We start from the raw sequence: 27912 nt of genomic DNA, 5'->3' as shown, positions 1-27912 counted from the left end.
TGTCGATGTAACTATGTGGTATGATACCCCATCCTGCTGTGTAAACATATGTAAACACTGGCATGCAAAGCATCTCTAAAAGCACATAACACTTCGCAACTACAAGCAGAATAATATAATGCAGGTTACCTTGATTTATTGATGGTGCTGAGTAATCCAATAGGCGTCGTTATGTTGATGATGGAAAATAGAAGATCACTGAATTTTCTAATATTTATAGAAGAACTCACTAAAATTTTTAAAAAAAAAACTTCACTATTTTGTTACCATTTCTGGGATGAATTTAGGGAAAAGAATGATCTTTAGGATTGCATTCTACCCAGAATGCAGATTAGAAAAGTATGCACTCATTTCGCATACAAATCCAATCAGATTTAGCTGAAACTTTTAGTTTATTAAACTTTGGATGTCAAGGTATTGACATTTTATGAAATGAAAACACTGAAATTTGAAATCGATGATTTTTAAGGATTTATTGGGAGAAGCCCCTATACAAGAAAATTACGTCGTCTCAACACTATTCACTCGCAGCACTGTCATAGTTGTTTGAATAGTATTCTTCGAATGATGTGAAGAATAGCGAAGACTGTGGATCTGAAAAACTCAGGATCTAAGCCCTTTGTCGCGAGAAGTGAAGATACTCCGGCAAACAAGTGTCCACAAGCAACTTCGCCTAACAGAAGTTTTAAAATTAGAAAAGCAAGAAAGTTTTACTTCAAATGAAATCAGAAAATATTGAACATGTGATACCATATGTTGAATGCTATCCTGATACAGCATGTTTGTGAAACAGCTGATTGGTAAAAAGGAACCTTAGCTACACTGAAGCCAGGAGCCTCAGTAGATTACAAGACTCATGTTACTGATAGTAACCAAGATGAGATGGAATATGAACGTTACTCAACCCAGCGAGACCGCTACGGGATGAAAACAACATTAATGAAAGATGAGAAGAGGAATATAAAGCCTCTACAGCTGTTGAGCTGAACACAGCAGACTGAAATTGAAAAAGTTACGAAGTTGGTAATTGTGTAAACCAACGACTTCTCTGTATGTGAGATGATAATGTAAACAATGAGTAAAGACACTATGAAATTTTGAATTGTATAACCTGTAAACATAATGAAATGTTAATGTTATGATATGTAAATGTTATTATATATCTAATTATATGCAAATGTTATGTTATATGATCAATTGCTAATATGTACTATGCAAACATAATAATGAACTATTAATTGTCAGTATGTACATGATCTGATATATATTCTTGGATGAAATGTTAACAAGCGTGATGAAATGCAAATGTAAATTGCAAGCTAAAGATGCTATAATTAAATACAAATATTTTTAATAATGAAATGTAAACATGTGAGTTACAAATATTGAGTAATGAATATAAATTATGTTAGCTATCAATATGTTATTATGAAAAACAAAACATGTGATGTTTGATATTCAATAATGATATGCTATAATGATATGTTTTGTGAAATGTATGAAATCTCATGAAATGAGAACACAAACAAGCAAATGCACTGTGATGCATATTAATCAAGTACGAACTAACAATGTGATATGTTAGTAGCAAGCAAAGTACTAATATTGAATTTATTGTTTATTGAGAACCATACATTGTTATGCAAGAATTGAGATTTAATAATTAATTGTATTTATTTTTTTCTAACAATGATGTTAATAATGTGAATGTTATATGTTAAGCTAGGAATTTTAAGATTAATTTAAGATATTTTTGTTTTAACGGTGACGTCATAGTGTTCCGCGGCAAGTACACAAGTTGTATTGCCTGCAGACACTTGTATTTGCAAGAGTACAAGTACGCACATAGTGATTAAGTTATCGATTAAGACCCGGACACCTATACTTAAGTCAGGTGCGAAGGTTACACCAGAGTGAGCTAGACATAGTGCGGTTCGCAACGATTGTGTACCTAACAGTGATGGGAATAGACGAGTGCTTCCTTGTGGGAAGTGGTGACCTCGCCCCACGCAATCAGCACCGCAGACGCCACGACGCCGTCTCGCGCGTAGTCGTGAGGCAGGGCGGCTGGATGCTGCCACATCAGCAGTTGATGACGTCAGCTGCAGTGCCAGATGCCGTGCTGTTTGGTACAGCATCATCGCCCCACGCCAGACCCCGTCGACGCGTGGTGAACCAGGCCAGGTTTGTTGGTCGTTTTGAGGACAGGCGCCGTCTCGACGCCGCTGTCCGCTGCAGGAAGGAGGAGTCGCAGCCAGGATGCAGTAATCACCGCAGGTGGACGTTGACCCACTGCCGTGACGTGACCTGGAGAACGTCCTATTGTTGACTCGCGTGTACATTGCACCCCTTCGAATCCTTTTAGTGAATCATACTCACAGTAAGTAAGTCCTCCCGAGTCCTTCTCAACAGGAGCGGCTCAAGGCAGAAGCTGTCGGAGAGCAGCAGCAGTTCCAGCCTTCGAAGATTTTGCACTGCAAAATCAGTGAACTTCTTCGCGCAGGTCTGTTAGCAGCGACGACCCGACAAAAAGTGTTTAAAAAGGCGCGATTTTCAGGCGCGCAACGGTAAAAAACGAATCGAGGAGGAGAGGTAGTCTCTCTCAAGTTGTTTTTTTTGTTTGTCGTTTGGTGCGCGCGTTGCTAGGCAACGAAGAGTGTTGTGTATTGTGCGACGGAGAAAGGGAAGTGCCAATCACATTGCACCGTTTTGAACAGGTCAAAGAGCACTGTTCAATGTAATTGACAAGGGCGGCAAAATCTGTACTGCAACATGTTTGTTTTGACAGTTTAATTATTTATTATTATTTACGATTTATTTTATTTTTGTTCGCTCTATGTATAATATCATTTATTTTCAGAAACGGCAATATTTGGTTATGTATGTCTATGGAAAAGTGATTCTTTGGATTTTTACCGGACTATTTGAACGAGGTATTGTTGATACCCCTCTAAGGACTAATGGACTTGAAAACTGTAAACGGTAAAATTAACGCCGTAATTTTATAATGTAAATTATAATTTTAATATTTATGTATTTAAATTTTAAGTGAAATTTTGTTATCCGCGCAATTGTTGCGTTCGGAGTTTACGTTTTCGGTAAGAAATTATGTGACTGAAACGGTCCTTTTGGCCAATCACGGGCCACCATTTAAAAGTGAGTCTTACTGGTTATTTTGAGGAAACTAGTAAGAAAGAGAGTTCTACAATGGCCAGCTGAATGAGCGGCAACTTCGTGACGTCGGCGATTTTAAATCCTGAAAATTAGCTATCTAGCATCAGGCATCCCGGATAGTGGATGATAATTATGTACATTAGGGAGTTCAGAACATTTAAATAGGATTTATCTAAAAAGATAAATATCATAGGAGTGATTAACGTGAGTAATAAAAGTGCCCAGATTTTTGTGCCCTAATCTTATGCACGAATCACGAAACTCCCGTTTTTACGTCACATCGTCGCCGAAACTTATTATAAACATTGATTTCATGAATTAAATTGACTTTATAGATGATTTAGATAATACTTGGAGATAAATTTTACGAATTTACACATTAATTAACAGACTCAGTGGTCCTATAGATGAGAGGCTCTGAGCTCTGCCGATGAACTGTTTGAACCTAACTAGCCGAGGTAAATTGATTTAAGTTCCCTAAAAACATTAATTAAAAACTGTGTAGTGTCAACGAACCCAAATTAAGACTTTTGAAAATATTTAAATGTGCGCAACATAACTCCTGGTAATTGAAATTTTATTGAATTACTATGATGTCACCGTTAAGTTAGGTTGTTGTTTTGGATATGAATAATAATTAAATATATTAATAAGATTGAAATTTTGAAATAGTTTTACCTTGGAATAAAATAATTCTATATTTAATATTCAAAGTGTTGTGTTGTGTCATTTGTGATTTCACCTACTCCAGTGTATATTTATGTATGTTCCAAATCAATCAAGTAACACCTAATTGTGACTTACCAGTGAAGAGCCACACAATCAAGAAATCTAATTTATTACACAGTTTTATTCAGCCCAACGTTTTAGTGTGTGTGTGGGGCCTATTTAGTACAAAATAAAGCTTCAAAAGTTCCCCCACACACTGGATAACTGTCTTTCCCTTGAAGGCCAATGGGCATACAATGTACATGCATGACACATTGACGGGATAAACAAAGGCTACATAGAAATCAAAATTATGTATGTGCTTTTAAACCATATACTTTAACAAAAATATTGCAATTTTAATCAAGTATGTTAAAAAAAATATTGAACTTTGGACGAATAAAACTTGATACATTTTTATAAGGAAATAAGATTTTTCTGATGGGTGGGAGAGTTGGGAGCTTACAAAACATTCATATGTATGCTAAAATATGACTAAGTGATGCACGTAATGATTATTTCATCACTTTACTTACATTGTTTTCCAACACTTAAAATTAATTTTTATTTTTTCCCCTCAAAGTTGATAGCTAAATTATCTTTTTTGAATATAAGATTACATGTACAGGGTGTCTACCAGATCTAGTAAATGAAATTCCCTGATTTTTCCAGGTTTTCCAGGTCTAAAATTGAACTTTTCCAGGTTTTCTGTAACACAATAACGACATTCCACGAAACTGAAAAAACTGCGTTACAGTACATTGACGGGTTTCAAAGTATTTCAACTCACTTAAATTAGTAAAAAAAATACCTTCTTCCAGACGTGGCCAAAGTGACTCAATTGATGGCAAATAAAAACATGCTGCTACAAATATTTCACACACTTACTTTTGCAAAAACATAAGTAAAAGGAAGCTCCCATCAATTTCGCAGTGACTCAACTTTTGCGTCTATTGCACTTGCTTCAGAACAAGCCAAATCCAACACTCGAGCCTTCTTCAACTGCAATGCCTTGATCTCCTCTTCAACTCTTCTTTTTCTGCCTTCTTCTTGTCTGTAGCTTCTTTTTCTTTTTGTTTTGTTTGCAGGGCTTCCTTACGCCTACAACTAGCATTTCTTACATACTGTAACATGGACTTGGTGATATCAACATGCTCTACACCTCCAGAACGTTGAACAAAGTCGTACATCTGTCTTTGTGCGATCAGTATTTCTTCCTGCAAGTTTTCAGTCAGCAGACTATAATTCACTGAAAATCCTCTTTCCAATGATGCATTTCCATGGGGAAGTACCAACATCATCCACACAAACTTTAGAAGGCCTGTTTTGGCAGCTACTGTATGTGCCTTAAGAATGAGCATCAACAAGTGATCAAGGCGCCAGTCTTCTCGAGAAAAAGACGAGAACAGTGCTTCAGAATCTTGCGAGGAACATACCAACTGATATGATCACTCAATGTTATCAGCTTCTTGTCCTTATAGCCACTTGTTTTGAAGACAACATTCTAAACTGTACTTCACACGCTGTTTCCTCACACCCGAATTTAAAGCCACAGACGGACATAAGCAGGAAATTCCCTTGGTAAGTTTGTACTTCAGGGACTTTTGTCTTGAAGTTTTTTTACCATAACCTTTAGACAAGTCCTAACATCATTTTTCAGTAACAGGACAGACTTTACTGGTACTTTCTCTTTCTTGATGGCATGGCGTACTGCATAACCAAACTTGATATTGTTAGCAGTCAATAGATTTTCCTGGTTATCTACATCCAATCGAGATACATTGCGTTTCTCCCTAAAGCTCTTCAGTACCTCTGGTTTCAAAAACTTTCCTGCCAAAGCTAATAAAATGTCTACCAGTGAATCAGAGAAAAGGTGCCATGGGTGCTTCACTTTGGAACATTGTGAGAAACAATTCCAGCTCTGATGCCAAAGAGTAGAAGAATGTCAATTTTACTTCTAGAAGATTATCTTCAAGAGCACTTTTCACTACACTGAAAGACACAGATGAAATAGAAACTTCACTAACAAATTTCTTTAGGTGGGGTAACGTTTTCATGGCATGCTCAGCAACTGCAGTATTCCATCTGATTGCACAAAATTTCTTGGGAAAAAGCTCTGATCCAGTTATTCTAATGCAGGTACATGCATAAACAAATAGTAACTGTGCCTAAAAAAACTAACAACGTCCAATTGTATAGCATAAATTCCAGTTTTGAAAGCACCATGGACCGTATGAAGCCCACAGTTACCAATTTCTAGCAATGATGGCGAATCTTCACCAAAAGTGTCTGTGATATGTATTTTCAAAGCTAACAAAAATGCCCAGTTTGTGTTGAGGGCATCCATAGATACTTAAAATTAAATGCACCTGTCGGTATAATCCGAATGTGGGAAGCACATGCTGCAGTATGTATGTTAGCAGGATAACAGACCAGATTGAACCAGTTTGTATCACATGATTTAACGCCACTTTTGAATCCGATGGTAAATAAAAGAAAATGGACGTGGGTACTGTTCGTTATTTTCCATTCAAAAATGGCACGCGATAGACTTGATGCTACGTCAATGCAAGCAGATCAATAAACAAAAAAGTATTGCCAACTACAACCTACCAAACAAAAATTCCCTGATTTTTCAAAAAATTCCCTGATTTTTCCCTGATTATTCCCTGATTTTTCCAGGTTTTCCAGGGTCAGTAGACACCCTGCATGTATACAATATAAAATAAAGTAGACCTATGTACAGTGCACATTAAACAACAATGCCACAATGAAAACAAATAATCTGTGTTCTATTTACAAAAATCCTCAATTTAGTAAATAAATAATCTGGTCGGACGAGGCATTTGATAATATAATAGCACATATGTACAGTGTAACAATTCCACAACATAAATAAATAATCTGGTTGGACGAAGACATTTATATAATAATCTAATATTATGTATGTACAGAGTAACAATGCCACAATGTAAATTAATAACCTGTGTGGTTCTTGTTACAAATACCCTCAATTTAGTAAATAAATGATATGTTTGGACGAGGGCATTTATAATATAATATAATATTATGTACGTAAAATTTAAATTAAAGAATAATGCCACAATGTATATAAATAATCTGTGTGGTTCTATTTATTATTATTATATATATAGCTGCAAATGGGTACAGAAGTGCCCGGTGGCCAGCATTCTCCCTACTTTCCCCGCACTCTCCTTCTGAACTGATCCACACTCCCAGCCGACACACACTCCTCCTCCAGCCTTTTACATTCCCCTACCGTCCTCACGACCATCGCATTCTTTCCCCTTTCTGTTCTCCTCCTCTCTTTGAAGACCTTCCTAGTATTTTCCATCCTACTTCTAGGCTTGTCTCCCCAGCTCTCCCCATCCTCCCACTCCACTCAGCACCTGGTACATCTTGACCAGTCTCTCCTTCTGTCTTCTGTCCTTTAAGCTCTCCCATCTCAATCCTATCATCATCTCTGTGGTACTGCACTCCCCCTTCCCTTCTCTGTCCGTTCTCCTCCACTTGCCCTTCACCCATCTAGCTGCTCTCCTCTGCACCCCCTCCAGCTCCCTCTCAAGTACTGCCGTGTATGGGTCCCACACTGCTGCGGCATACTCCGGCATGGGGCGGACCATAGTTTTATAGGCCTTGTCACGTATGCTGCTGCTTCCCCCCCTGAGCACTCGTCCCAGCATGCCCAGTGCCTGTCTGCTCTTCTTCACTACCTTGTCTACATGCTCCCCCCACCCCAGGTTACCCTGCAGCACCACCCCTAGATATTTATAGCTGTCTGCCTCACTTATCACGTCTCCCCTCCAGCGATATTCCCTCCTGACAATCTTCCTCTTCCTGGTAAACCTGACCACTTTCGTCTTAGCCACATTTATTCTCATGCCATTATTTTCCACCCACTCTTCCAGCCTTTATAGATCATCCTGTGGCCCATTCCTCTCCGCATCCATGTAAACCACGCAGTCGTCTGCAAAAAGCCGAATATGCCCTTGTATCTTCTCTCCTATATCATTCATCATTATGGTGAAGAGAAGTGGGCCGAGCACACTGCCCTGCGGCACCCCTGACGTCACCCTTCCTTCCTCCGACATCTCCTCCTCCACACGTACCCTCTGTGTCCGGTTGCTTCCAACCCACCACCCTCCTGTCACTTATAGCTCCCTCCACTTTCTTCATCATTTTCTCATGAGGAACTTTATCGAATGCTTTTTCAAAATCGATGAAGCAGGCATCAATCTGCAGACCTTTATCTACCCCCTCCACCAGCTCCTCCAACAGGCCAGCCAGCTGAGTTTCACATGAATATCCCCTTCGAAATCCATGCTGTCTCCTGTCAATCCACTTTCTACCATCCAGCACCCCTACCACATGCCTGTGCACTAGCCTCTCCATCACCTTGCCCACCGCCGACGTGATACTAACAGGTCTATAGCTGGCTGGGTCCTCTTTGCTACCCCCCTTCTTGTATATCGGTACCACCACCGCCTCCTTCCATTCTTGCCCCAACTTGCCCTATTTACAAATACCCTCGATTAAGTAAATATATAATCTGGTTGCATGAGGCGATTTACATAATATATTATTACATATGCACAGTTTAATTTAAATAACAATGACACAATAAAAATAAATAAATACATAAATAAATAAACTTCATGGGCTATACTATATACAAAATAAAATATTCACAATGTTAGTACACTATGTGCTAATGTTCACTATTTACATTTCCATGCATAGTTTCTTTATTGTTTGCACATTGAAAGTTAAAATTCTGGTTGTTTAGACTAATAATTAATTATGCAATGAAAGGAATTTTGTCGTCACATCAGGTGTTTCTTGTCACATTAGGTGTTTTAACATCACATCAGGTGGTTGTCATTTTCTAAGGGGTTTTCTTCCAACCCAGGGTTTTTCATCCTTCCAAAAAAAGGTTTTTTCATCCTGCCTAGGGTTTATATTATTCAATATAAATTTTGTTCTCAGTACAGAACTTAAATCTAATTATTTCAAAGCAGAGGTCATGAGCGAAAATGAACCTCTTTGTCTCCTGGCCAGCCTTCTTGGCCGTTGTCATTTGTATTTACGTTACAAACTGAGCAGGCGACAGAACCCTCTGCCAGGTGGGGCCAAACCAGCCTGCACAGAGCCTACAATCATTGTTTATTTAGTTATCATTTATAGCATTATTATAGGTAAAAGCAACAATTTTACTTGAAGCAAACTTATTGGAAACCAGATATCCTGGTACCTAGAATTTTTTTTTTAATTGGGGCTCATTGTAGCATTTCCAACTACTTCTAAGGCTAGTTTTTTAAGATAGTGTTACTTGAAACTTTTGCGACAACCGTTAATGACATTATGAACGTTTTCAAAAACTCTTAGTTTATTATTTTTTAACTAAGAGTATGTATGCTGAATGCTTAGTATGTTTCAAAAGTTAATTGCCTCTGGTGTGTGACTGGGGAGTTTAACTGACAAAGTGCACAAATAAATGAATAGTCATTAGAGTTGATGACCTCCCATCTCTCATTTATATGTCTTAAACATGGTCTGAAATGAGCCCATCTGCCACACATATTATGACACATTACCCACTTTTCCATATCGCTCTTTCTATTCTCCTTGTTTCCACATTGCAAACATATATTCACCATACTGTCAGAATGTTTTAGAACTGACTGTTGCAGCCACGCTCTTTCAACCTTGGGTGCAAATGTTTCTGAGAAACATGCTACATAGAAAACTACAAACAAACCACAGCTTACTCCATCACTTTGCAGTGGTATTTGAGTGCGCATGTTTTCATCTTTCCAGTGGCTCACTTCAATTTCATTTTTTGTCATTTTATTTCTTACCTTCAGAAATTTTAAAAATTTATTTGTGCACAATTTGTTTGTTAACTCACCCAGCGAATCCAGATGGTGTACTACTTTCTTTTGAATATTGGCAATTAGTAAGCTCCAATGATTATTATGCTTTATGTAAGGCATTATTGGCCATTCCTTGGTATGCAGATTTCCAAAAACATCTTCATACCACTCCCGGTTCCAATTATTTGGTCTTTCCAAACAAAGGTAGCCCACATATATTGGCATGAAACAAATCCTCTCATAAATTACCCCATTTAGTTGTCGCAATAACCTCAAGAACACTGCAATTCCAGCATCTACTGCATTTTGAGACAATAAGCTGTCAGCCATGTATGTGGAGTAGTGATTGCATCTAAGTTTAGTTATAAAACTGCCAATCTCAAAGCAACTAAGGACGATTTCTTCCTCTACGCTAAAATAACATGAATTTAGAAATAAGCCATTACTCATAGCCTTTTCATGAAGGTAACCACAATTGCTAATCTCATTCCATTCTTCAATTTTGCCTGTTGTCTTTGACAATTCACTAATCTTTTCCTTTAAAGTTTTGCGAAAAGCATTTACATCAAATTTAACAGTCAAACACATATTTTCCGCCAACCTTTTCATGAAAAAAATGATGAATATCCCACAGTTATAATCATTTTCTATAGGATGGTCTGGAGGGTTAAGGAATTTCCACCCATCCAAATCAATGAAGTCATCTGTGTGAATCTGATGTTCACACATGATGTTTATAAATTCCATGAAAAGTAGTTGTCCTAAATTTTTTTTGTAGCCGAAATAATTAAGATATAGGAAACCTTTTTGCACAAAATTTGCTACAATCAGAGTCCAGTGGTTTCCAGAAACATGGACAGGTATGAACACTAACTGTTTACCACAAAGCTGTACTGTGTTTAAGAAATTACTTTGGTCTTGGCGTGATTCCGGGTAGTCTGATAGCTGCTTAAATAAGTTACTTGGAAAATAAACCACATCTGATTTCGCATCACTCAAAACTAAAGCCAAGCATGCATCAATAGCTGCATCAGACCATTCTTTATCTCCAAGTGTATCGAATTCTGATCTATTTAAATAATTACTCCCATACATGACCGCAGTGCTGCTGACAATGCTTGTTCTTTTTGGACATAACCTTATATCGTCCTTTGACATAACCCAAATATTGTAATAGGATAATATGGGAAACTCCGGCCAATTAGCATTGGCGAAGCGCGAGACACCAGACTGCAGCGCATTCTAGCGGCGTGGACTGAAGAAAGCCCCGCGTAATTCAATTTTACGTGCATATTAAAGGCAACATGTTTACACAATTAAGTGCTGTTTTTTACCAAAACTAGAAATTCAAACACATTTAATGCTATTATTCATACAGAACTGTTCTCAGGCTTTATTTAAAGGTATGTGTCAAAGATAGATATGTAATTATGTGCAAAATATAATCTATCAAAATAACTGAACAAGTAGTAGGCCTATGTAGTATCTAATTGGTTTTCCAGCTGTTTTATTTTTAAGGAAACAAGAACTAGTTTTAGTAACGGAAGTAAATTGTATGTATAAAATTAGTTTCTCACCTGAAAATGTGACTGCATTTTAAATAAAAATCCTTAATTAAACCGGGAGAAACTGCTGCAAACAAATCATGTTACAAGAATGGTAAGGAATTATAATAAATAATTACTTTATAATAAGAGACAAAAATATAAAACAAAGGGGTTAAAATTGTGAATGCGCGAAACGCGAAACACTTACTGCGTTGGGTCCGCTGGAAATCTGAAAAAAGACTTTCAGCTGTTAGTAACGTTGTAATTTTTGCAGCCAAACACCGCACAAATATTTCCGGCCATTCTGAATTACTGTTTACATAATAATGTGTTTATTTATTCGCAAATAGAACCATCATCTTATAGCACCAAACACACTTCAATGCCTTTTACCGCCGTTTCCAAAGCGTAGGTTCAGTCCACGCCGCCACCGGAGTCAAAATTATGCATTTGGACAGCAACAGCAACATACACACACATACATTGTGGCCATGACAGTTTTCACGTTTCAAAAACATTTACCCAAAAATAAAATAGACAAAATGTAAGCCAAAATACAACTACGAAGTCATAAAGGCAAAACGTAAGGCTAGTTAATAATATTTTAAAAAAATGCATTTTTAAACGTAATGTTAAAATTATTTAAAAGTCAAACATGATATATATTTCAAAAACTGGCATTATATTATAACAACTCCAGGACCAATACCAAGTATTGGCCGAACATCAGCCATGTACCAAATGAAAGCTGTAACATTTCTTAACAAAATATACTGTTCAGAATTTTTGTCTGGGCCGACACTTTTAATGCCGACGGACAGCAACAAGATCGCGCGCCCTGTTTTCCTTGCAGGCAATAACTTCACCCGCCCATTACAGGACCTGAAAAAAACAATTTTATTTCTCCGTTTAAAACTGAAATATATAAATCCAACTACAAGGTCCTAAACGCAAGATAAGATGCTGTGTATTTAACTAAAAAAAATAGTATTTATTAATAGTATTCTTTAAATTATATAAGATCAAAGAAGGTACATATTTCAAAAACCTGCATTTTATAAAAACGACTCCAGGACTCATACCAAGTATTGGCCGAACATCAGCCATGTACCAAATGAAAGCTGTCACCTTACTTAACAAAATATACTGTTCAGAATTTTTGTCTGGGCCGACACTTTTAATGCCGACGGACAGCAACAAGTTCGCGCGCTTAGTTTTACTTGCAGGCAATAGCTTCACCCGCCCATTACAGGACCTGAAAAAACCATTTTATTTCTCTGTTTAAAACTGAAATATAAAATTCGACCTACAAGGTCCAAAACGCAAGATATGGCGCTTTGTATTTAATTTAAAAACTTAGTATTTGTTAATAATATTATTAAAATTATTTAAGGTCAAATAAGTTACATATTTCAAAAACTTGCATTATATTAAAATGACTCCAGAACTCATACCAAGTATTGGCCGAACATCAGCCATATACCAAATGAAAGCTGTCACCTTACTTAACAAAATATACTGTTCAGAATTTTTGTCTGGGCCGACACTTTTAATGCCGACGGACAGCAACAAGATCGCGCGCCCAGTTTTACTTGCAGGCAATAACTTCACCCGCCCATTACAGGACCTGAAAAAACCATTTTATTTATCTGTTTAAAACTGAAATTTAAAAATCCACCTACAATATACTAAACGAAAGATATGGCGCTTTGTATTTAATTTAAAAACTTAGTATTTGTTAATAGTATTATTAAAATTATTTAAGGTCGAAAAAGGTACATATTTCAAAAACTTACTTTATATTAAAACGACTCCAGGACTCATACCAAGTATTGGCCGAACATCAGCCATGTACCAAATGAAAGCTGTCACCTTACTTAACAAAATATACTGTTCAGAATTTTTTTCTGGGCCAACACTTTTAATGCCGACGGACAGCAACAAGTTCGCGCGCCCAGTTTTACTTACAGGCAATAGCTTCACCCGCCCATTACAGGACCTAAAAAAAACCATTTTATTTCTCCGTTTAAAACTGAAATATATAAATACAACTACAAGGTCCTAAACGAAAGATAATATGCTTTGTATTTAACTAAAAAAATAGTATTTATCAATAGTATTCTTTAATTTATATAAGATCAAAGAAGGTACATATTTCAAAAACCTGCATTTTATAAAAACGACTCCAGGACTCATACCAAGTATTGGCCGAACATCAGCCATGTACCAAATAAAAGCTGTCACCTTACTTAACAAAATATACTGTTCAGAATTTTTGTCTGGGCCGACACTTTTAATGCCGACGGACAGCAACAAGTTCGCGCGCCCAGTTTTACTTACAGGCAATAGCTTCACCCGCCCATTACAGGACCTAAAAAAAACCATTTTATTTCTCCGTTTAAAACTGAAATATATAAATACAACTACAAGGTCCTAAACGAAAGATAATATGCTTTGTATTTAACTAAAAAAAATAGTATTTATCAATAGTATTCTTTAATTTATATAAGGTCAAAGAAGGTACATATTTCAAAAATTTGCATTTTATAAAAACGACTCCAGGACTCATACCAAGTATTGGCCGAATATCAGCCATATACCAAATGAAAGCTGTAACATTTCTTAACAAAATATACTGTTCAGAATTTTTGTCTGGGCCGACAGTTTTAATACCGACGGACAGCAACAAGTTCGCGCGCTTAGATTTACTTGCAGGCAATAGCTTCACCCGCCCATTACAGGACCTGAAAAAACCATTTTATTTCTCTGTTTAAAACTGAAATATAAAATTCGACCTACAAGGTCCAAAACGCAAGATAAGATGCTTTGTATTTAACTAAAAAAAATAGTATTTATTAATAGTATTCTTTAAATTATATAAGGTCAAAGAAGGTACATATTTCAAAAACCTGCATTTTATAAAAACGACTCCAGGACTCATACCAAGTATTGGCCGAACATCAGCCATGTACCAAATAAAAGCTGTCACCTTACTTAACAAAATATACTGTTCAGAATTTTTGTCTGGGCCGACACTTTTAATGCCGACGGACAGCAACAAGTTCGCGCGCCCAGTTTTACTTACAGGCAATAGCTTCACCCGCCCATTACAGGACCTAAAAAAACCATTTTATTTCTCCGTTTAAAACTGAAATATATAAATACAACTACAAGGTCCTAAACGAAAGATAATATGCTTTGTATTTAACTAAAAAAAATAGTATTTATCAATAGTATTCTTTAATTTATATAAGGTCAAAGAAGGTACATATTTCAAAAATTTGCATTTTATAAAAACGACTCCAGGACTCATACCAAGTATTGGCCGAATATCAGCCATATACCAAATGAAAGCTGTAACATTTCTTAACAAAATATACTGTTCAGAATTTTTGTCTGGGCTGACAGTTTTAATGCAGACGGACAGCAACAAGTTCGCGCGCTTAGATTTACTTGCAGGCAATAGCTTCACCCGCCCATTACAGGACCTGAAAAAAACATTTTATTTCTCTGTTTAAAACTGAAATATAAAATTCGACCTACAAGGTCCTAAACGCAAGATAAGATGCTTTGTATTTAACTAAAAAAAATAGTATTTATTAATAGTATTCTTTAAATTATATAAGGTCAAAGATGGTACATATTTCAAAAACCTGCATTTTATAAAAACGACTCCAGGACTCATACCAAGTATTGGCCGAACATCAGCCATGTACCAAATGAAAGCTGTCACCTTACTTAACAAAATATACTGTTCAGAATTTTTGTCTGGGCCGACACTTTTAATGCCGACGGACAGCAACAAGATCGCGCGCCCAGTTTTACTTGCAGGCAATAACTTCACCCGCCCATTACAGGACCTGAAAAAACCATTTTATTTATCTGTTTAAAACTGAAATTTAAAAATCCACCTACAAGATACTAAACGAAAGATATGGCGCTTTGTATTTAATTTAAAAACTTAGTATTTGTTAATAGTATTATTAAAATTATTTAAGGTCGAAAAAGGTACATATTTCAAAAACTTACTTTATATTAAAACGACTCCAGGACTCATACCAAGTATTGGCCGAATATCAGCCATGTACCAAGTGAAAGCTGTAACGTTTCTTAACAAAATATACTTTTCAGAATTTTTGTCTGGGCCGACACTTTTAATGCCGACGGACAGCAACAAGATCGCGTGCCCTGTTTTCCTTGCAGGCAATAGCTTCACCCGCCCATTACAGGACCTGAAAAAACCATTTTATTTCTCCGTTTAAAACTGAAATATAAAAATCCAACTACAAGGTCCTAAACGCAAGATATGACGCTTTGTATTTAACTAAAAAAAAATAGTATTTATTAATAGTATTCTTTAAAATATATAAGGTCAAAGAAGGTACATATTTCAAAAACTTGCATTTTATAAAAACGACTCCAGGACTCATACCAAGTATTGGCCGAATATCAGCCATGTACCAAGTGAAAGCTGTAACGTTTCTTAACAAAATATACTTTTCAGAATTTTTGTCTGGGCCGACACTTTTAATGCCGACGGACAGCAACAAGATCGCGTGCCCTGTTTTCCTTGCAGGCAATAGCTTCACTCGCCCATTACAGGCCCTGAAAAAACCATTTTATTTCTCCGTTTAAAACTGAAATATAAAAATCCAACTACAAGGTCCTAAACGCAATATATGGCGCTTTGTATTTAACTTAAATAATTGGTATTTATTCTAGTGTATAGGGTTTGCCCTGAGACACGCCTAGGTCCTACCTTAAATTGGCCCCTTTCCCACACACTTTAGCTTAGTTTAATTTAAGTTAGGAAAACATTTCAATTGTCATTCGAGTCAGGCTTTTCAGGGGGGGTTTTCCACGCTCCTGACTGGCTTTAGACACACGTAGAAAAGGGATGATAGTCGAAGTTCTGTCATTTATACTCGATCCTAAAACCGGACGATTCGACGGCCGGCCTGGAAATAACTTCTCATACACTCCAGAGTTCACACATTTTTTAAGCATATTACCATGGCGTTCGCAATAATTGGGGTTAATTGTTTCAAAATAAAACAATAATATACCATGTCATGCACTTTTTTAATACACAGTATTTGAATAAATTTTCCCTAACACATAAACCATACACGCTGACGTCATGAGTTTCTCAAGGTAACCTAATTTGGTACGTCTCTGGAGTTATACTTAATTTATAACCCATTTGCAAGAAGTCAAATGAATCGGAAACACATTGTCGAATAAAATTAGTAAGTATTAAATATTATATCTGTGACATCTTAATTATGTTACTTAGATACAGTGTGCTATCGGTACAAGAGTAAAATTTAACATTAGAGGTATGACAATTCATAATATTGTAAGTTTAATTGTACTTTTTTAATAACTACCAAAATACATACAAATTATGCAGATTTTCCTAGTTATATCCACTAAGAACACGGATATTTAATCATATAGGTAATTCATTTATTATTTATAGGGGAGACATTGAAGCAAACATTTTCTTTCAATTATTATACATATATGTGTAAGTATGCATGTGTGTATATATATAAAGTCCACATTCGGCATTATCAATATGTATGTAATTGGGAAATTCATACATTGGAAGAATTTTTATAACTTGCAGGGTTATGCGGGATTGTGTAAAAAAATATGTACCTAACAATGAAAGGTGAGTATGTTAACATTTTCTAAATGAGGCTCAAAGATAAAGTTACGACACATTTTAAATTTACCTTTTTTGATTCAGGACCATAGCTTATCAACTGTTCTGGTTCAGAAACTATCTTAATTATTACAAAGTACATCAGAATCCAGTGACGACCGGTGTATGAGCTGCAGCAGGGGAGTCAGTTTGCAAGCGCACTGACATTCACGACAAGCTTGATTCACCAATGCCCACAATGTCACAGAGGAGCCAGCGATTATCAACCAGTCGCAGCCACGCAGTGCGACGCTGCGTCTACTGGAAACAATTCTGAAGAGTTGGAATCTGCTGCATTCATTCGCTAGTCACCACAATAACAATACATTAGAATAATGTTGTTTATATACTATTGAGACCTTGCATGTGATGGTAACGGGCCAGCATCTCGTTACCTGTATTTAAGGGGCGAGAACATATCAATTAGTTCTGGAAAAAAAATTCCCAAGAATTATTAAAATAAAGTACATGAAAGATGCTGTTAATTGTACACCATACAATACACCATACAAAGTACATGCTGCATTTCAACAAATGTGCTTGCATGGTTAACGTAACGTTATATCAATGAGTAAATAGAAAATTTTATTCGAAATTTAGTCATTAGCCAACCCCAAGTGTGAAAGATATTCAAGCAATTATTTGCAATGTTGCAAATATGTTTTAAAATGGTGCAATTTATGGCTTACTTTTTCAATTTTTCTTTGTAATGAAACAAGAAACAACTTGCAACGTCACAAAAGGCTCGCTCAGGAAGGAGGGTGCAACCTCTCTTTGGAACGATCCTCTTGTTCAATGTCAAATGAGCTACTTGTCACTTGCATTTGTTATTTTCCTAGTGTTAACTAAGAGGTTTCTTATATTTCAATGGTGGTATACACCACAACACTTTATATTTGTTCGGTACATTCGTATAAGGGAAACTGTAATTACATAATCCAGAAAACATAACATCACTTGGAAACCACACGTACTAAGTGTAAGGTTCTATCATATAGTTAAACAAGTTTGGCTGGCAACAAACACAACAAATTATAATCGGCATTAAACGCAACATTCCCAGTCCATTGACCATAGTTCGAGTGCTTATAGAAGTTCTATATAAAACCAAATAAAAATAATTCTGTAATACTACTGTTATTATTCTCAAATGTATAGAAATATGGTTGTTCCTTCTTGTAATGGTACAGAACACAAAGGTTTACAGAAATATTGTGTCACTTAACAAACATTTGTATTTTTACATATGAACCCCTAATTCGGTTCCAATTACAATTTATCTTAATCTGTTTTAGCACAATATTGAGCTTAAAATTTCTTATCCTAATTACACTTCTCAACTACCTATGCGGAAATCGGATCAAATTGTTTTCTAATAAATAAAAAATCGAATAAATAGATACTTCAGCCTACATAACACCATACAGTTTCTGCGAGAATATTTATTACGTACTCATAACACTTAAGAAAATGTTACACAAATCATTGCTTGATATTCATTCGTTCTTCTGTTCTGTCAACTGTGAACATAACGGGTGAATCATCGTGAAGTTATATATGTATCCTTTTGCGCACCTTTCTCTTTCACTGGCTAGCAATTTGTGACGTCACTCTGGAGATATTTTGCTAAAGTAGGCTATGTATACGGAAATATACGTTAATCTGAGTTTTACATTTTGTTAGAACGGCGGTTATCAACAAATGATGATTCTAATGGCAAATTTATTTTCATTCAAGTAAATAAATTAAGAAATTAGATACCTATAACTAATTTTATTGCCTCATTTATTACAAAATAAGTTTTTTTCTGTATTTTGTTTTGTCTCCGCCCAATTTAGGTTTCGAATGGACGAAAGCTACGATATCATTTAATTTTGACAATCTTTTTTTTTATATAGCCTGAAGTGATTTTATTATTTATTTCAGTGTAATACATTCACAACACAAGTTTGGCTAAATAATGTTAAACTTTTGTAGCAGTGACACCAGTTAACTGTTGTTTGCCACAACCGTAATAAATTATTTTGTGCACTATATATTGTGTACTATATATTGTACTAACAAAATACTAGGCAGGAAAATAATAACGCGGTAGTTTAGATACGGAAAAAAAAATCATTTCGCTGGTTAGTACAACCTCATCCGAAAAAAAAAGCATTTATTTCAAAAATCAAGATTATATAATTAAAAATATGTCACTCTTGTAATATTAATATTGATTATTTAAAAATGTTGCATGGTTATTAATCGTTTCACAAAGCTTAAATATTTAAATTTTTCAAAAATTCGTACTTTTTATTCTGCAGTTTTAAATGCTAAATCTGCCACTCCTCTTCCCGGAACTTACCTAACACAATCTTTACTTCTCTACCTGCAGATTGTTATCCCTATTTCAAGTAATGCTAATTTTCTAGAGAAGGTTCTCCATTAAGAACATTTAATGGTTTTTTGAATAACACCTATCCCGAAGAACGCCGTTAAGTATTTTTAATGTGGCTAACGTAACTTACCCAAACATTTACACCAATATACAGTATTTTAAATGAATATTGTATACAACCAATCATTCAAATAATTGAACAGTGTTCGAAATTAAATTACCTTATCCCTCCAGCCATTCACACGATTAAACAATGTTTTAAATTAAGCTAACAAAACTTAACCAACCATCCAAATGACTTAAAAGTATTTTAAAAGTAGCTAACGTAATACAAAATACAAAACCAATGGTAAAATACCGGTAATCTAACTCAATTATCTCAACAAATATTAGCAGAATCATCACACATAATTAAAGAATCTCAAAAAACATTTATAAGAATTTTATGTAAATATTTTCATAAGTGCTTAAACTATGAAAAATTGCCAAAATAAATAGCCAAACAATAAAGCACGAATATCAAAAATTTGAATTTATATTTCGCCGTTTTTTGTTAGTTCTATCAACATAACATGACATCAATTAATAATATAATTAAATGAAAATATTTGGTTTGCGTTTACAACCGAAAATTTGGGACACGTTACAATTGTTCCGAAGTTAATGCAAGTTATTTTAATAACGCAAGTAAGCGTATCAGATATATTAATTCATGTAACAATATGAGCTAAATTTATTTTCTAAATGAAACGTATAAACATTAATACTAATAGTTCAGTTTATAATAAACTTGCATCTGTATGTATCCTACATAAAAATTTGTGACAAGGTTATAATTCAGAAATTCATTAAAAAATAAAACACTTATTGAAATGCTGTGCCTTTGTTTAAATAAACTTTACTCAGCTGTCAAAGTTGAGGCCTACACAAACAAAAAAATCATTTTCTCAAGATCAGTTGCTATAAAAACTTATTTTGACCATTCATATAACCCTACCTCCCTTACTTCGTGCAATAATCTTTGCTAAAATTAGTCTTTGTTTGCACAATAACACTCAGTTCTGACACGTTATAGTTTTAAAAGAGATGGTTATTTATTATTTAATTCATTTTTGTTGTTTTAGTGTTATTTGGGTAACTATATTACACACAGTCTAGCAGTTTGTCAATTCATATCATCAAACTACCATTCAAACCCGCGCTCGTAGGCAGTATCACCAACGAAAAGTATGCGCGCAGAACGTGAAAATATTCGTCCGCGGATCGGGCAGGCCTGTACACTTAGGCCATTCGATTTTTCGCAGTAATCACTTGACAGTGCACCAACTCATACGCCTCACTGAAGAGATAACAAGCGCCTTCAACGTAAAAGATTATGTAGTTGCGACGTTTTTAGACGTAGAAAAAGCCTTCGACAGAGTTTATAACGCGGGGCTAATCTATACAAACTATATCAAACAAATTTCCTGGTCTGCTATACCAAGCTAGTCGCGTCCTACCTAGAAGACAGAACGTTTACAGTATCAACTTAAAGAACTATGTCTGACATCAAACAAATAAGAGCAGGCGTACCACAGGGCAGTATTCTAGGCCCTGTTCTATTTAACATATATAGCCTTCTAGAGATTTGCCACGCCCCGAACACCGCCTAGTGAAGTTAGGCTGCTATGTGCTATGCAAACGACACGTTTCTGTATAGCAGATCATACACACTTCACCTAGCCACTACCAGACTGCATTAGCTTAGATTAAATTAGGCTAGGAAAAAAAACGGATGCATTAGCTGTGTGCTAGCAATGGTGTACGACCTGGCTTAGCAAAGTGAACACAACGATGTCCGAAGCTATTGTGTTTACTCGCGGAAATCTTCCACCTGTAGAACACAGGCCATAAATACGTTTGTTTGGCGAACAAATCCCACACAAGGACGTCGTAAAATATCTAGGCGTCCACATGGACAGGAAGCTTCTCTGGCACCATCATATAGATGCCTAGAGAATTCAAGCTGAGGTTAGACTAAGCTCACTATATCCAGTAATGAGCAGGCGATGTGGAGGCACAGTAACGAACGGTTTACTGTGCTCTACAAAACACTGATTCACCCCAGTCTGGGCAACCACTGCGAAAACACATTTATTAAAGCTGCAGTGAATTCAGAATAAATGTATTCGAATAGCTACAGACGCTCCAATGTATTACCCTACAGAAGCCTTGCATTGTGAAACGGACACGGAAACTTTGCAAGACTTTTACATTCGAACCCCAGAAACATTTTACGATAAATGCGTAAATAGTTAAAACCCACATGTTTTATCGCTCGGAAATTTTGATCCGGACGTAAGACAAAAATATAAGCGGCCGAAATCGCTCCTTGCCCACCGGCCGCCATAGTCGCGCGTGATTGGCCGCGCAGACTGCCAGCCAATGCGCGCGGAGCGAAAAAGCACAGTTCTTGCAATCCTAAGCTGGCAGCTCATAGTATTAAGTATTATTAAGTATAATATGGTTCTAATTGACATACAACGCCCAACACCGACGCAGCCCTCCCTGTAGGTCCTTCCGTGTAGGCGAAAAATACTGTCGTGTTTCGGCCCAGCAGGGCTCGAATTATCGTCTGATTTTCCACTTTTTTGGTCTCCTGAGACCTTGAATGGCGAAGCGCCCAAGAATAATCCCATACACATGTACACATTCATACTGATATTTCTAGTTTAAGAATGTGAAGGCTTCCATGAGCTTCATGGGACAGTGTAAACAGGTGAAGTACATTCACGTGAACCTTCAACTGCGTGTAACACTATCCTAAAAATACTGAATAAATTATGTTGAATAAAAGGTTTTCAAAGAGGTAATCTAACAATTATAGCCAAGGATGGATGCAAAGGTTTAAATAGCAAGAATGAATTTACATACATGTCGTTTAATCCTGGGCAAAAGCCTCACGTAAAACATTCTTTCACATACAAGAGTAATACTGGGTTTTTAATAATACTGATAGCAAGAAAAATTAGCGGTACAAATGCCACGGCAAAATACGTGAACACATATCCATGTTTTCTTTAGGATTAAATACTTAATACATAATAGAAACTTGATAGATACTTGATGGATAGAAATATTACAATTAAGTATTAACGCTTACACAATGTCGTGAACACAGACATGCCTCATTAGAGAATACAAAAAACGTCAAATGAACATGCAGGCGACCGCGGCCTGACCTACACTAGGCGGTATAAGCTTACTGTAAAGCATGATAAAGCAAGATATAAAAAGAAAACTCACAAATTAATACATTAAATACATTACGTAAAAACATGTCCTAACGAAGACTAGACCAGACGGGGAGAAACGTCAAACAAACTATGCATGGTATTAATACAAAAACGATCAAGGAAAACAATTAATGCCAAATAGAATTTAGACGGTGACGGCCGAAATAAGAATTTATAATACAGCTATTACCAAGTACCGTTTACATTACTGTAAGGGTCACCACCTTACAACACTTACGTGCATTCTCCCCGCTGTCACACACTCTCTCTAAAGCAAGTATCAGACTACATGCTTAATTCACGACCAGCACCGACTGACTGCTAACGAACAAGAAGAGCCTTCATGGCATTACACCTAGTTTTAATTAAGCAAGAGGGCGCCACGCGCATGCGCGGACACCTCACGAGGGGAAGTCAAAACACAGCACTGGACGCAGAGAGGGGGGGGAAGGTATGAAGGGAAGGAGCGCCGAAGTCCGCCGCGCGGCGCGAAGTTCAAGTGACGCGCACCGACCACTTCAACTCCCCCACCCTTGACGAACGCAACCGCGAGCCTCGCCAACCAAGTCACAAGGACACGAGGAACTGCAGGTCCGGTCACAACTCTTGAAGTAACTCAAATGTCAAGTCAACACAATTCTATGTGTGTACAAATACAAACAAATGTTTCTAAATAACAATTTCTTGATATCTAACTGACGATTTCTTGAAGTGAGTTCAACACATTTCTCTGTGTATACGAATACAAACAATGTTTCTAACTAGCAATTTCTTGAAGTGAGTTCAACACATGTCTATGTGTATACAAATACAACCAATGTTTCTAGATAACAATTTCTTGAAATGAGTTCATGACTGGCATAATTTTCCGTGTAGGACACCTAGCAAGGATTCTCAGTGTATCCACAGAAACAAAGAGTCTTCAGCGTTTCCACTGAAATAAAGACTCTTCAGCGTTTCCACCGAAATAAAGACTCTTCAGCGCTGAAGAGAAAGTTTAGAGTACGGGACGTCCCTAATAAATTCAATATCGGACAGCATCTTCTTCATCCCAGAGTAGCAGGAACAGCATGCCTTCACCCAGCGCGAACCCAGGGCAAGAACGGCGGGCGTCCCCACCGCCTGCCCACGCTCGACGCCTGGCAGGCAGGGCCATCCGAAGCGGCCGCTGCAGGAGAGTCACGCACGCGTCACGGCCCCTCACGGGCAGGAGACGGCGGCGACTCCATGCCACCGCTCCTCATCGGTGACGTGACGGCGACCAACGTCCCAGCAAGCAAGTGACCTTGCAGACACGACGAACCCGGCGGGCGGCTGCGGTCACGCTATCTCGGGCAGGGCGAGGAGCGTCGGGTGCGCTGCGGCGCGAAGTCCTCTTCTGGGCGTGGCGGGAGCATCGGTGGGAGGAAAGGAAAAAAAAAAGAGAAGGAAACACGAACACCCAAACAACAACAAAAAAAACTAAGTCCAAAAAAGGGAAAAAAAAATTATTGATGAAATTTCTTTAATTGACCCACATGGGCCTTTTTATATTTTCTAGAACCAGAAGGGTTACGCAATAGGACCGTGTTGTCTCCCAAAAATTTATCAATCACAAATGGCCCAACAAAAGCAGAAATCAATTTTGAATTAACATTATCAGCCAGTTTTGGCAATTTAAAATTCTTTAAGAGAACCAAGTCATTAACAGCAAAACCATGAGGTCTCCGCGTAGCGTTATAAGAGGCGGCTACAGCCTCGCGGGCCTTCTTAAGATTACAACTCACATCGTCAAGCATGGCCTCCAGGGAATCACTGTCAGACGCGAGTTCCAGAGGCGGCAGTCCCCAGGAGTTAAGCAAAGGATGGGTCAACTCACGGCCCATGAAGGGGATGGAAGGGGGAAACCCTGTCGCCATATGGACAGCAGAATTAAACGCCACGTTGATGAATTCAAGGTCACTGTCCCACAATGACTGGTCATCCCTGTAATAAGCAGTTAGAGTGGCTTTAAGCACCTTGTTTACACGTTCAGACTGATTACCCTGGGGGCAATAGGGACTACTGTAAATGGGTTTAATAGCCCATTCAAAACACATATCCTTAAATAATACAGACCGGAAGTAACGGGCATTATCACAGGTTATCATAGCAGGAGCACCAAAAAATTTCCACACTTGCTCTCTTAAGGCTTTAACAATACTAGTCGCCTTCATATTTTTTAAGGGGAGTAGTAACACAAATTTGGAAAAGATGTCCAGAACCACTAGAATGCAAATATTTCCCTTTTTGGAGCGTGTAAGGGGGCCAAAAATATCCATATGCAGAACGTGCCATGGAGCAACCGGGGGATCCGCACAATACAGGCCAACCTTGGCACATTGCGGGGGTTTAGAAACCTGACAGTCTACACAGGACCTCACGTGGTGACGCACGTCTGCACGTAGTTCGGGCCATGCCAGATGCGCGCTGATGCGGCGGAACGTTTTTTCGATACCCAAGTGAGCACCCAACAATGAGTCATGAAAGTACTTAAGAACCATCGGACGAAGGGAGGCAGGGACCACTGCCTTCCTCTGCTTGCCAGACTTCCCTGTGTAATAAATTACACCTTGTTCCTCTACGTAGGGCGTAACAGTGCCATGATGCAAATCCCTGCGTATGTGAACACACAGCGGGTCATCCTTCTGACAATCACGGATACTAAGAAAAGACTCTGGGAAGACCTTGCACACCGCGGCACTAATCGGCTCAGAACAAGATACTGGCAAGGCACTGGTGTCAAACTCCTCAGGGGTAAACATCCGTGACAACGTGTCAGCGACCACATTGTCACTACCCTTAAGATGGTGTAGCTTAAAGTTAAAGCGGGACAGCCGTAACACCCAGCGCCCTAATTTCCCTAGCTGGTTAGGGTGGTTAAATAACCAGCTAAGTGCCTGATTGTCAGTGTACAGGTCAAATTCCTGACAGTCCAGGTACGAGGCGAACTTCTCAACGCCGAACAAGCATGCAAGCGCCTCCTTCTCATACACGCCGAGACGCCTTTCTCCGTCTGTCAACGATCGGCTAGCATAAGCTATGGGACGTAATCTATCATTTTCGAGGTGACCTAGGACGGCTCCTAGAGCAATACTAGACGCATCGACCTGAAGTGCGAACCTACGCTGAAAATCCGGAAGGATCAAAACGGGAGGAGAAGAGACAAGGGCCTTAAGATTATCAAAGGCTTTCTGTTGCGCGTCACCCCATTCAAAGGCTGTGTTTTTCTTGCGCAACTTATTCAACGGACCACAAACCGCAGCATAGTCCGGTATAAAGCGTGCATAGTAACCTGTCATGCCTAGAAATCTCTGAATTCCCTTGACGTTTTTAGGGGGCGGAAAATTAACTATGGGTAAAACCTTGTCAGGGTCCATAATGAGCTTTCCCTTAGAAATAATGTAACCAAGGAACTTAACATGGTCCTGGGCCAAACGAAGTTTGTCAGGATTAACAGTTAACCCAGCCGCTCGAAGACGGTCAAACACTTGAGTTAGATGTTGTTTGTGCTCTTCTAAGCTAGCGCTATAAACAATAATATCATCAATATAGTTAAAGACAAATTTATACTTTAAATCAGAAAGAATATGGTCCAGCACGCGGCTCATGGCCTGACTACCAAATGAAACTCCCATGGGCACCCTATTGAACTGAAATTGTCCCCAAGGGGTAGAAAATGCGGTGTATTTACGGCAATCAGGATGCAAGAGGATTTGATGGAAACTGGCGTTCAAATCGATGACGGAAAAAATGGCTGCCTCTCCTAGGTGTTGTAGAGCGCTCTCTACCGTCGGTAATTCGTAAGAGTCCTGAATGACCTTATCATTTAGAGATTTGAAGTTGTGAACCAAGCGAAATTCTCCAGCCTCCTTTTTAGGAACTAGAAAAGTAGGCGAGCTAAAATCAGAAATAGATGGGGCAATGACCCCAGCTTCCATGAGGCGATCGACAATAATCTTCATTTTTTGTAGTTTAGGGGGTGATACTCTGTGGCCTTTGGCCTTAACAGGCGTGCGATCCTTTAAATAAAACTTATAGGGCAATACATCACACCTACCTATACGACTATTTATTACGTCAGGATAACGACTGAAAACGTCCGAAATCAGAGAGTCTCTGAAGGTCACGTCACTCATGTCAGGACAAGACATGACTTCAGGGGCGGCATTCTGCGGAATTAATTTAATTTTTAATGAAGGGCGAAAGCCAAAAACAAGATGCTGATTAGCCACGTCAATCAAACAACGAGTTTTCCCCAGAAAATCCAGACCAAGGATAAGTGAATGACACAAACCAGGAATAATGTAAAAATGCCAGTTCCAGGAAAATCCGGCAATTTTAATGTGAAGCTCAACTGTCCTGTTAGCGCGTACTACTTCTCCGTTAGCTACACAAATAATGACGTCAGGGCACGTAGTCACACGGCTCTGCAATGCAGGAAATTTATTACATAAGGAATCAAAAAAATCAGCACTCAACAAAGAACGAGTGGCTCCGGAATCCACTAAAGCCGGGACAATATCACTAAACAAATTAACATGAACAAAATTGTAAAATTTATGAAAGGCGGCTTTTCTCTGACGACGATCGCGGCGACCGCTCATACGCCCTGATCGGGGCCCGTTTCCCGGACACTGATCCCTATAGTGCCCTGCGCGGTTGCACCTAAAGCATTTGCGTAAATCGCGGCTCACAGCGGGCTGCGTGCACTCAGACACCGCGTGACCGAACTTTCCGCAGTTGGCACACCTAGACCGGCTGGCCTTACGGCCGGGCGCATTAGTGGGAGGGGGGCGCCTGTCGGTAGCGCGGCCGGAGCCGACAAGGGGCTCGGTTACACTAGCCGCACAATCAACGAGCTGCGGCGCGCGCGTAGCACGAGCGGACTGAGAATAAACATTCACAGCAGGCTGAAATTCTAAGTTTTTGGGCTTATAAAACCGCGATGTAGATGAAATGGGGAATTCCTCCTTATATTTTCTAACAGCGAGCAAGCGATTCTCCACTTCAGAGCTCCACTTGCGTAAAGCATTCAAAGTTGTGGGAGGACTAAGCATGGCGCTATGTTGAAGCACAAGCGGAGAGACATTCCCTAATATAGTTTGTACTAACTCAGTTTCTGTGAGGTTTAAATTAAGAACGGCCGCATAATTGGCCACGGAATTAATGAACTGAAGAGTGGGCTCGTTAGGCAATTGAAACC

At 38.1% G+C, this 27912-nt stretch overlaps 1 protein-coding gene and 1 long non-coding RNA gene across 2 annotated transcripts; both read right to left on the bottom strand.

The window, feature by feature from the left end:
• Window positions 1-1672: 1672 nt before the first annotated feature.
• Window positions 1673-12033, bottom strand: LOC134542690 (uncharacterized). The gene is made up of 2 exons (XM_063387154.1): window positions 11532-12033; window positions 1673-11408 (listed from the first exon to the last, which is right to left on the bottom strand). Exon 2 carries the CDS (start codon window positions 10932-10934, stop codon window positions 9327-9329), a length of 1608 nt encoding a protein of 535 aa, XP_063243224.1. The 5' UTR covers window positions 10935-11408; window positions 11532-12033; the 3' UTR covers window positions 1673-9326.
• A 4353-nt stretch (window positions 12034-16386) lies between these two features.
• Window positions 16387-19141, bottom strand: LOC134542625 (uncharacterized). Its single transcript, XR_010076831.1, has 2 exons — window positions 18378-19141; window positions 16387-17294 (listed from the first exon to the last, which is right to left on the bottom strand). It is a non-coding gene; the product is annotated as an uncharacterized LOC134542625 (long non-coding RNA).
• Window positions 19142-27912: the final 8771 nt, after the last annotated feature.

Source organism: Bacillus rossius (genome assembly GCF_032445375.1).
Source record: "Bacillus rossius redtenbacheri isolate Brsri chromosome 9 unlocalized genomic scaffold, Brsri_v3 Brsri_v3_scf9_1, whole genome shotgun sequence".
Taxonomy (NCBI): Eukaryota; Metazoa; Arthropoda; class Insecta; order Phasmatodea; family Bacillidae; genus Bacillus; species Bacillus rossius.
This window is presented reverse-complemented; position numbering and strand designations above follow the sequence as displayed.